The 12,451-nt window shown below is 34.0% G+C and overlaps 1 protein-coding gene across 1 annotated transcript; it reads right to left on the bottom strand.

The window, feature by feature from the left end:
• Positions 1–435: 435 nt before the first annotated feature.
• On the bottom strand, positions 436–6,999 carry LOC128983104 (uncharacterized). The gene is made up of 4 exons (XM_054402263.1): positions 6,943–6,999; positions 6,597–6,711; positions 3,961–4,130; positions 436–1,359 (listed from the first exon to the last, which is right to left on the bottom strand). Exons 2-4 carry the CDS (start codon positions 6,658–6,660, stop codon positions 1,087–1,089), a joined length of 507 nt encoding a protein of 168 aa, XP_054258238.1. The 5' UTR covers positions 6,661–6,711; positions 6,943–6,999; the 3' UTR covers positions 436–1,086.
• Between the last annotated feature and the right edge of the window lie 5,452 nt (positions 7,000–12,451).

Consider the following 12,451-nt stretch of genomic DNA (forward strand, 5'->3'; position numbering starts at 1 on the left):
TAATAAATATTCCACGGAGCTCTAAAACATGGAGGGAATATAAAATCATCTATTCAAACTTTAACTATTATCTATGACAAGAACCGATTGGTTGTTAATTATTTATATTACTGTATTATACAAGCTAAGCTAACTTAACAATTAAAATAAATACTGTAAAATTTTAACAAAACCTAAGAGTGCATTCTATTCCCATACCAAATTGTTGAAAATAACAACTTAGCATAATAACAGGCTACTTGCAATAACCCTGTTTACAATAAAAGGACATAATATCACTAGTTTGTATTTTTTTATTTTTTTTATTGAGTTTTATAAATGAATAAATACTTTATTGCCTTAACAATATAAATTGTATCGACAGTACAATTAGGTTTAGTATTAAATACAACTCTTTAAATTTTTATCTTTAAGTCTTCAATAGAGTAGATTGGATTTTCAGTAACGATTTTTTTAACATTTTTTTTAGTTCTTTTAATTTTAAGTTTTGAATATTAGTTGGTAGTTTGTTAAATAATTTTCTTCCGTTTGATAAATTGATTGATAAACAGTAATTTTTGCAATGTAGAGGCTTGGAAAATAATGGCTTTAATAATGCAATGAATATCAGTTTAATAAAGATTATAGTTGATTAATAATGGGTGCAGATTCTATCTAGGAGATAATGGTCTTGACCTGAGTGTGGTTTGGAGTCCAACTCACCTATCTAATAAAAAATTGATAAATGTATGGAAAGGTACGGAGAACTTGGTGGATGATGAATAACAAAAAAATAAATTTTACAAATTACAAATCATGTAGACGTTAGCAAGCCCTCTATAAATACAACCCCTTTTTGAATCCATCATCAAAAATTAAACATTTGAGAAATTGAAAACTATTCAAACTATTGGCATAAGTTTGGCACTTTAAGTTGTCATCCTTTCTGAAGATAGCTTTTGGATCGGAGATGGCTACTCTTACATACACAGAGGCGGCCTTAGATGGTAACGGTAACAATGGTAACTCAAAATATTAAGATTTTTAGTACTAGAGTATAAAAATGTCAAGACAAGATAAAATCATTAAAAATTATGACTATGAGGCTTACCGGATGAGTCTATTAATCCTCATAGACATAGGTAAGATTGCTGGTATTAATATGTCTGTTAAAATATTAAACCTCAATGAACTAGCTCCCCCAGTCCCCGTGTTACACAAAGACCGCTCACAACACGTTGTGCAAGCATACAACTTTGTCCGTTCACCAATTACAATGCAGCCGGGCTCACAACGACTTGTGCAGTTGCGCTCCAGCGACCACATGCGAAGAACTGATGTGGAGTTTTCAGTACTTGTTGTGTAAGAATATCGCTTCACCTGCAGAAAATAAAAAGCCAAATTGATTAACATCCATTTAGTCTGAAAAACAAAAAAAAAATGTCTATGAGCACTTGTAAAAATATATTTACACAAAGTACTGTTGACTCACAAGATGGTAAATACAAAATTTGGTAAGTGGTGATCGATTCCAGACTCAATAGGCAAATTACAGAATAATTAGTAGAACCCCTCATATCCGGCTACCACAGAACCGAGTCTCTGGCTGGATATCGATTTGAATAATCTGCAATAAATCAATGTATGGTAGTCAAAAGAAGTCTTTGAGCCTCTTTCAGGATTATTAATTTTTTTTATACACATGTTGTTTGTAAAACCAAAATAAACATTTTTTAGAATAAAGGATTAAATAATGGATATTCAAATATTATGATTTCAGATAACATAAACAATATTAAATGATGATGGAGGGAACAATGACTCAATGATTGGCAATAACACAATGATTGACCTTGAGATCATTAAGGCCAAGTCACACCGAGCTCGCTCCCGCGGCGGGAGCGAATTTTGAAAAATCGCTCACCATGTTATCAAATGTGCCAAGTCACACCGCACTACCGCGCGCCCGTGGGCGTGCGGTAGTGTCCGCCACGTCCGCCTGCTGAGCGATTTTTTGAGACTACCGCGGCGGGAGTTTTGTCTAGCGCATGCGCAAAGGGGCATTTTGAATGCTCAAGCTATTTAAAGTTTAAAAGTAATACAGTTTTAAATTAAATTTAACATGTTTCTTTTGTTTGATGATGTAGTCTATGTTGTTTTGTATTATCTTCGTGATTATGTTTATCACCAGAAAAAAGCATTTTTGTTTACCATGCAAAAATAGTGTTTACGGTGAAAATATTAATGTTTCCCATAAACATTTTTATATTTCCGACGTAAACATTTTTTTTTTATTGTTTCATAAACTTTTTTGATTTGCAACTACAAAAAAACTTTAAAATCAACGTAAACTTGAACTTTCAATAGAAGGCAAAAAATTACATTAGTTTTAAAATGGTCATATGTTTTTATTTAAAAAGTAAATAGTCTTTGTAGTGTAGCGAAAAATAACGTTCAAAAGCTGAAAGTGGATAATTTATCCACAACCATATTTAAAATGCTTCGAACACAAGGTCTAAATTAAATAAAAAAAAAAAAACTAGGTTTTCACTTTTTAAAGTAGCCCTACACTAAGAAATTAATAAACAATAAATTGCTTCTTAAACACTTTACTTAAAACCTGCAAAATTACATGGCATACTAAACAGGTAAGATGAGTTTCTTATGTAAAACGAATTGTAATGAACTCATCTCAAAACTCCCGCCGCGGACGCGAACTTTTGGTGTGACATGGCTCGAGGAAAAACATCCGCGCGCGGTACTCCCGCGGCGGGAGTGGCGGATGTCGGTGTGACATGGCCTTTTGTCCTTAAAATGTTTTAAATTTCCAATGAACTTTCATTTCCTTAATTAACTGCCTGGCGCTCAGGCTTCATGCTCAACTGAGAAGTGTCACAATAAAATGTAAACAAAAAGATTAATTGTGAGAACGCTGGAAGACTAGTACTTGCAAAAGGCATCTCCAAGCCATAAAAAAATTGATATTGGCATGAGGCCGGATATCAAGGGTTATACTGTGAAACTACGTTGCAGTTAGATTTTGCCTGAAAACCATTTTGAAACTTACATTTTCAGAATAAAAGAAGGACTATTATTAATAAACAATGCTTTGAGCAATATGTCAACAGTAAAAATATCGACTAAGATATATGGACCATGATTGTATTGGTTGTACAGTATGTGTTGATAATTCTGTTTATGGGGCTAAAGTTGGATGTATGAAAATTTTATTGTTATGATGAGAGGTGATGTAATATTGTCCAACCCGACTAGGATTTAATAATCGCTACAAACAGCTGTTGCAATTGCTAATGCAGTCTGATTATAGCAGTCCCTAGATGTGGCGGGGCAGTACATCAGCTCTACTAAACCTTTGCATCAACCTTTAGGGACCATAAAGACCGAGTAACTGAAACAAACCTTTGCCAAACGCTATCTAGGCTATATTTTTGTTTACTAGGCTAGGCCTATATGTCTATTTAACATATCAAACCTCAACAAATTAGCTCCCTCAGCCCCCGTGTTACATAAAGATTGCTCACAACACATTATGCGAGCATACAACTATGTCCGTTTAACAATGACAATGCAGCCAGTTTCACCAATTATCTTAACAAAAAACTATCTAGACTGTCGACTTGGGGGTACAGTAACAAAACTGTTCCATCACACCTATCTTACACTCATCTTTAAAATTTATTTGGCTTCAAACATTCTTAAGCCACCAATTCTTAATAAAAATAACCCATCTAATGAAAGTGTACGTTTTTAACCTAGCAGTTAGCATTACAGACCTTGGAGCAAAAGCAATAGTTTCAATCACCCCCAAAAAATTAACGAGTTTGGACAGCTTTTCACCCTAAATCCGTGATTCAAAATTCTGTACAGCAATACTGTACAAAAATTCTGTAGACAAATACCGTAGTTTAGTTCCTCTAAACAAATCTAGGCCTAGTTGTGAAAGTTAAGTAAGATAAATACCATGCAAATGGTTCGATGCTCAGGACACTTGTAGACAAGCTTAGACTCGTTGCCAGCTGAAAGGTTGCTGCATCTGTCACCATCATCCATGGTATCGCACTTGTAGCACCACACGTCGTGTTTCTTCATCTTAGCTCCTTCCGTCTGGTGCTGATTGTTGATGAACTCTCCTACAGCAGGTTTATACATGTGTTATGAAAGGTGTAGGCCTACTTTATAGCAACTAAAATAGTAGTTTACGCAACGAAGATTGCGTTAAGTGAGTCTTTACGACACGAGTAGAAAATTTATGGCACTCGCCAAGGCTCGTGCCTTAAAACTTCTACGAGTGTCGTAAAGACTATTAACGCGAGTTGCGTACACTACTTTACCTACGACCGTTTTTTAATTACTATCAATCTGGATTTAATTACTAAAAATCACTACTGATAACTTTTTAGAGAGGTTATGTTTTCGTGTATTGTCATTGCCACTGAAAGTGATGCATCGACTTGTTGTATAATCAGCTGATTTCCTGTAATTACGTGTTTGTTAAACTTCGTTAAAAATATTACATTGCTAGCAGCATTCTTACCATAAATAATATTGTATCGGGTACAATTCGGCAAATATTTCATTTATTTTTGGACTTCCACCAACTTAATTAAGAATACGCGAGTATCAACATGAAAAAGTCGGATCAACGATTAAATTGGTCAACTGATCAGCTGATCAGCTGATTAGTTGATGTTTGAAGCATTACAATTTTAATTCTTTTCTCTCAATACTTGAACCTCATTGGTCCGTTACCTGTGTGGATATGAGAAAAACTATGCTGATATGAAATGAAACTATGCTGATATGAAAGTAAACAGCTGTAAAGTGAAACTTTTCAATTCTAAGAACTGGACTGAAATGGCTACTTTAAAAAACGGTCGTAGGTAAAACTTATATTAGGTATATGACTTAATGTTAAAAATAATGAGTAGGCATATAAATTTGGGTGTGGACTCTTATAGGTTGGAGATACAAATAATGTTAGAGTGTAAAAAAAGAAATCACGGTTGTTAAGAATCCTTGAGGATAGACTTGTGGTTATAAATCAGGACCACATGCAAGCTATAGACATCCGAATAACAAAATAACCTGCCCAGAAACGAAAAGATCACGTGGTTCGTGCCGGTAGGTGTGGCGTACCCTTCAAACCTGCGCGGCTCGAAATGCCCCAGAGTTCTTTTGTTTCTGGTATGTCTATAGATGACAAATCTTAGGTGAATCTTCAGGTGCTAGGCCTATAAGCTGAAAAAACTTGAATGTTTCAAAAGTGTTGTGTGGTTATACTAAGGGCAACCAAAAGCGTAAGTGGTTGCCCCCTAGTTTCAGTAGGACAGATCAGTCAAAGTGTAAATGTCAGATGATGATATTGTACTTGAGAATGGAGTTCTGAAGTTTTTATTATAAGACTCCGAACAAGTGTGAATGGGTAAATGATTTTTTTAAGGATTAGGAAGAAGGAGGGGAGTAAGTTATGCACAGATTTTTGCTTATCTTCTAAATTAACCAGTAACCAGATAAGCTCTATCTATGAATATTTTAGAATTAAGCTATGCCAGAAACATTTTAGCCTACTACATTTTAGAGAGAATAACATAAAATATTTTGCTAAATAGAAGTGCTTTGCAACTTCAAGGACGCGCCCCAAATTGGTCTTCATGCATGAACTGCATCAATCAATGCCCTAGTATCCATGTTGAACAACTAAAAACTTAAACGACACTTTATACAACAGTTACCTAACCGATGCTACTGTGTCAGTGAACCAGAACAAACTGAGATACACTTGCTTCTAAAAACAATTTTTTTGTTTCCTGATTGGAGAAGCGCAAGCTTGTCCCTGCGTGTGCTTGCTATTGGCAAGCACTGTAACCATGCATGACTGGACAAGTCGCCACAGGTTTCCAGTAATCTACTAAAATTTTTTTTCAAATAGCAAGCTTAGTCAAGCGTGCTCCACTATTTTACTTGCCCAACCGTGCCTCCAAAGTAAGTTAAACGACGCCTTAATTAAAAAGGCAGTTGACATGCTTGAAATTGGAAACAGCCTCTTCCATGGGCCTAATTTAGTCTTAAGTTTTTCTTGATTGCTTCAACCTTTAAAAATCAACTAATTATAATCCAGTAGCATAACTAACTAGCCTACTACAATTTTGGAAGCATTCATACAATATGCTAAGTAGGTTAAGTTTATACAGACTCCAAAGATTTATGGGCCAACCTGTAATGAAAAGCCTACTAGCCAACTAATTATGTCAAATAGGCTAACAATGTTATTCGATAATCTATCCTAGGATGTTCGCAGAACTGTACCCTTTTGCTGGTTTGGTTTTAACTTACAGAATCTAAATAGGCTACCTGGCCGAGACTTTGAAGATTGCGGAAGCGGACTGTGTTTTCAACAAAATGTCTGAGAGTTTGTTCCAGTGTTTCATATTTAAAGATACCGTACTCATTAGTCTAGACATAGCATAGCTTTCTCGACATAGTTTCCTTACTTGATCATTGAGACCTACTTATGTTGTATAACATAAACTTAAACGACACCCCCAATTTTGAATGTACTGGTGACATCACCAGTAGCCTAAGTTAAGTTTATTTACCTGAAATACTTGATGTGATAATAATTATACAAGATACAACCCAAATGACGTAGTGAAGTTCCATTACTGAAAATTCCAGGTATGCTTGGCGATTTGAAGTTCTGAATTAAGGGATCTGAAAGAAATTATGATAAAAATTAATTGGTTTCTAGGCTAGGTTGATGATGTTTGAAATATTTATCCTAGGCATATTCTTGGATAACACAAGGTAACAAATGCAGACTTTAATGTAGGCTTACTGTACCAGAAGTTAAATTAGGTTAGGTTCCTTGTTCTCCTTTTACTTTAAAAATGTCCCTAAAGTTCATTATTAAGAGTTATTTGGTAAGGTTTGTAGTTAACTTACAGGATAACAGACGACACTTGACTTTTGATTTTCACAGAACACTAAAAATCGATTTTGTATTTTGCCGCACGGATGCAGCTAGACTACCAGCTGTTGCAGTTCACAGTCTAGTACAGTATTGATTACGATTAAGGTTGATGAGTAGAGCATCAAGTCTTGTAATACTATAAGAAGTGTATAAACTATAAATTAGATCTAATCTCAACCACCATTATTAGAATAAACTGTAACGTCATCCTAGGAAAAATAGTATTAATTACACCTAACATGGAATTTATGCAATTAGATGTAGACTTTTCTTCTAATTGTCGTCTTAGGAAATAAAAACTCTCCGGTAGGCGGTAACTATTGAATGTAATGTGTTTCCGTAGATTAAATATTTGTATCATATTTTAGAGTAAATATTTAAGCATTCCTGAAGTTAAATACATAGGTATCAACCAAAACATGCCAACATGGTGGTTGTAATGCCAACATGGTTTTCATTACAAACCACATTGTAGCCCTTAAAATTTGCTATATTTTTTGTATTTAATGTTTTTTGGTATCTTTATTTGTTAAAGAGATATAGCGAAATTAGTGTATTTTAATGTTTTATTAAATGGTACTCAAAGTGTTTGCTGTTGTAAATGTACACGTCTAGGTCTCAATTAAAACTAATTAAATACTAATCAAATAAAACTAAAAAATTAAAATACTACCCAGATTGTTAAACTTGGAGGATTAATAAAGGAAATATCACAACTGCAAATATTCTTAGTTATTTTACAATAATTCCAAAGTTATAATAGTGCTTTGAATGAATACTGTCTATAAATGCTACTTGTAAATAAATAATAAATAAAATAATCATGAAAAAACAATGAGCGTGTGCGTGACACTGGTCACGTTAGATCAGATAAAACAAATTATAAGGAACTTACTGGACCTGTACGAGAGGTGAATGCACCTGTGGTAGTAAAATAGCAATACAGTACCATGGAGAAGAAGCACTACGTGCCTATAAACAGAGTTGGGGCTTGCATGGAACAAAATGGAAGGCAATTTAAGCAGTTGTAGAAGTCTAGCAGTATGTAGGCTATTAATGCTGATTCAAACAAATTATTCATTCAAAGTACTATTAGAGCCATGGAATTGTAAAATAACTAAGAATATTTGCAGTTGTGTTCTTTCCTTTATCAATCTTCCAAGATCAACAATCTGAGTACAGTACTATTTTTTTTTTTTTTTTAGACAAAATTCGTTTTAATTGAGACCTAGACGTGTACATTTACAACAGCAAACACTTTGAATACAATTTAATAAAACATTAAAATACACTAATTTCGCTACAGCTCTTAAACTAATAAAGATACCAAAAAACATTAAATACAAAATTTGTAGCTAATTTTAAGGGCTACAATGTGGTTTGTAATGAAACCCATGTTGCCATTCGAAATTTTTGAGATAACAGCTTTTATTACTTCAAAAAGTTTGAAATTGCGTACCGGTAACATATGTAAAAAGATAGCAAAAGGGTTGAAACCAGAGTTTTTTGAAAGCTCATTTAGCATCTAAAGTGTTATCAAAAATTGAACCCCCCACAAAATTTCACCTCGTTACAGTGAAGAGTAGGTAGTTCAAAGTTCTATTTTTTTGTACGTTTTTGAACACCCTGTAAATAGGGATGAAGATAATTTAAATCTTTTTCCACTAAAATACTCAGGACTAAAGGACCTTTAAAAAGAGGTATAACACAACCCCCCTTTGCATTTGAAAATTTTCCAAAAACCACCCCACCCCCCAAAATATGTCCTTTGGGGTTGAAAATAATTTAGCGGAATTCCTTGGGGTCGAATAGGGGGTTCCAGTTGCAATTTGGTTTCCATTTGCTTTCATATCGGAGCTATACAAGCCGGCCGGGTGGTCTGAGACACCCTGTGTATATATATATATACAGGGTGTTTTTTTAAAAACTTGCATCTTTATTTATGTAAAAACCGCAATAGATAGAAATATGAAGTTTGCGGGAATCATCTATTGACGTAGGGGGACCAATTGTTTTGAATTCAACGTTACATTCACATTCCCCCCCTTTCCCCCCTGCCCCCAACTTATTTTTTTTAAATAGCAAGGTACCCCTTGAGACATATCAAATAAAAGAGCATAAAAAAAGAAAATGTTTGATGAAAAAAAATTGAAAATCGGTTCATAAATTTGTGAGATATTCCCCCCTCACCCCCCCGGAACTTAATTTTTTTTTAAATAGCAAAGTACCCCTTGAGACATATCAAATGAAAGAGCATGAAAAAAGAAAATTTTTGGTGAAAAAAAAATTTAAAATCGGCTCATGAATTTGTGAGATAATCACCCCCCTTTTCCCCTACCCATAACTTGTTTTTTAATAGCAAGGTACCCGCCCTTGTGACATATCAAATGAAAAATAAATTTCACCAAAATTTTTCTTTTTTCATGCTCTTTCATTTGATATGTCACAAGGGGTACTTTGCTATAAAAAAAAAATTAAGTTCCGGGGGGGTGAGGGGGGGAATATCTCACAAATTTATGAACCGATTTTTAATTTTTTTTCATCAAACATTTTCTTTTTTCATGCTCTTTTATTTGATATGTCACAAGGGGTACCTTGCTATTTAAAAAAAATTAAGTTGGGGGCTGGGGGGAAGGGGGGGGAATGTGAATGTAACGTTGAATTCAAAACAATTGGTCCCCCTACGTCAATAGATGATTCCCGAAAACTGCATATTTCTATCTATTGCGGTTTTTACATAAATAAAGATGCAAGTTTTTAAAAAAACACCCTGTATATATTACAGAATATGTTTTACTTTTAAGCTATATTATGCTATAAATCCAGAAGACAAGTTATATAAGTAAAAGTTAGATTGTACCGGTGATCTACTCTAGTGTGAAATACAACTGGAGGGCTGAGGTAGCGCTGCAAATTAACTAAGCACTCTCATATATCACAGTGTACTAAAAAAAAAACTAAAAACACATTTATAAGTTCTTTTAGTATAGGCTCTCGACAAAGCCATCATATAAAAAACAATTACACTACACTGCGCTCTTAAAATATCTTATAGGTATCAACGAATCTAAAAAAAAAATAATGTAGATTTTGTTTGTAGGCCTATACGTTAAATATTTGATTTAACTATTGGAAAATATATTTCTGCCTAACTTTTTTAATCGAAGTTCAAGTAAATGTAGGTCTAGCTGGAATAAAAGTTATAGTTACCGGTATCTATATATTTTATCACTGCTCCATAAATCAAAACTATTTTGGTAAAGTAAAAGAGAAAACAAAACAAACATAGTCAAGACGCCGTTGTTTCCAAGGTATGCGTTACCTTAAAATAGGCGCTACATCCCGTGGTGGGCTATAGAATTGACTCACAAAGGGAGTATATTTAATCTATTCCTCTGGCCTCCTCAATAACACGCGTTTTTTCTGTCTCTACCTTTTTCTGATGCTCCGTTTTTGCTGTACTTTTTCTTCCTTTGTCATTTGATGGTATAGATATTTTAAGTGTATTAAAAGTGTGAGTTGTTTAAAATTACAACAGAGCCCTTCGATTTCATGGAATTCGCTTTTGAAAACGTTTGAACCCACAGTTTGAATACACGGTTTATGGCCTTGCGATTTTTTTACGATAACTCTCTTTTACATAAATGCACATTTTTATAAAGACCGGCTATAACTAATTATAAGATATGAATATTTGTGTATAAATATACAAAATGACGAGGTCGATATGCACATCAAATTTAAGGTCTTTATTAGTAGAATACAATGCCTCAGATTTGAGCTCAAACAAAAGAACAACTGAGTTAAAAACGACAGCCGTTCAAATATTCAAAATGCCAGATTCAAAAAATCATTGAATGGCTGCCATTTTTGTCACGGTTGTCCGTTTGCATTTAAATTGGCGGAATTGCATTCTACTAATAAAAATAAAGCCCTTTAATTTGATGTGCATATCGACCTCTAGCGGGCGCCTTCCTGAGGAGGCTTGTTTATACTGTAAAAAAGAATTGCAAATTTAATGCATTTTTGAATTAGCTGTCATTTTGGACTAGGTTGTCCGTTTAAGTTCGGGTTTGCGGCATTATATTTTAATAACATAGACCTTTAATTTTTGTGCAAATTGGTATAGGCTTTCATTTTTGATATTTTTTAGATTCCTAGCGGGCCGTCCCCCTAAAGAAATAGCAGATCTGAATAATGCGTTAAAATGGTTCTAATGCCCAGTAACTGTGTATCAAGTTTTGAAGCTGTGGGCATTTTTTTACACCAGACTTTTAATGTTTGTTAAAATGTTTAGTAAGATTCTCTATTCCATCGTGAAAATGTTATATTTCTATCTACTGATGATGGTGATAGTATGGAAACTCTATGAAAAAAAGTAAATGAGGTCTATAGAAAAAGGTGGATAAAACGAGAACAATAATAACCATATTAAATTGAATCAGACTTTTCGTCTTTCTTATATCCTATAAAGACACTTCCTTGGAATCTGTTGTGGGTTTTCTGAAATAAATTTTCTTGGAGACTTTTTGAAATAAACTTTCTGTTCATAAAGGGAATCAATTCAATAGAATATGTAAATCGAAACAATCTTTGTGGATAAGAGATTGCTGACAACAATACGGCCATAATTTTTTCCCAAGATGTCCAAGACCCAAAAGTTCGAGAAATTTATACGGTATAGTATCAGACACGATTTGAAATATTATAAGTACTCTGAAAAGTGGTAAAAATGGTCCATCACAAACTGCTAGTATACTTGATTAGATGTAGACTTTGGCAAACTTATACCAATATCACTGGCACGCAAACAACTAACAACTCCAAGAATTTTTGAGTAAATGAGATGGAGAGAGGAAATTTTATTTTAAACCTATAAATTATGTTACAATAAACACTTCAATCTTCATTGTTTCCAAATAACACACGTTCGTTACTCTTGTTGAGCAAACAATCTAAATATTTATTTTAGTAGGCCTACATTTACTCTACGGACTCCAGTTCAAAAAAGATTTAACTTTTCCTAGCAGTTCACAGTTGAAGCAGATTGTTTGTTGTTTGTTTGACTCAAACAACCGCAACCACGGCTTGTTTGATTTCGGGTGACAAACAGTGAAACAGTGTGTCAAGCGACCACAGCTCTGATACAAACCAACCAAGATCGATAACTAACTGGCAATATCCCTGAGGTAAAATTAGTGATGGAAAACATACAATATGTAAGAAAAGTATTGTTGTTCAATGTATGATAAAGCACATTTACTTTAGGTACTTATCTAAAGTAAAGGCTACTTTAGGTAGTCTTAACATTAGGGTTAAAGTGGGGTGTGTTGTGAAAGTTCAAAAATTATTCAATACTATATTACTTTTGGGAGTAGGATGATGCGAGACTATTGTTGTATTTTAATGTAGACGAGAGGTCGTCCAGTGGTCGAAACTCGACCAAAAATATGTAATGTACTCACTTCTCTATTTTCACCC

Source organism: Macrosteles quadrilineatus, unplaced genomic scaffold (assembly GCF_028750875.1).
Source record: "Macrosteles quadrilineatus isolate MER2022 unplaced genomic scaffold, UCM_ALF_1.0 Scaffold_1__1_contigs__length_201487025, whole genome shotgun sequence".
Taxonomy (NCBI): Eukaryota; Metazoa; Arthropoda; class Insecta; order Hemiptera; family Cicadellidae; genus Macrosteles; species Macrosteles quadrilineatus.

Excerpts from the sequence above, each read along its gene's own strand:
- LOC128983104 (XM_054402263.1), bottom strand. The coding sequence starts at position 6,660 with ATGGAACTTCACTACGTCATTTGGGTTGTATCTTGTATAATTATTATC. Across the intron at positions 4,131-6,596 it reads TATCACATCAAGTATTTCAG|GAGAGTTCATCAACAATCAG; the intron begins GTAAATAAACTT and ends AACCTGCTGTAG. Across the intron at positions 1,360-3,960 it reads AGCATCGAACCATTTGCATG|GTGAAGCGATATTCTTACAC; the intron begins GTATTTATCTTA and ends TATTTTCTGCAG.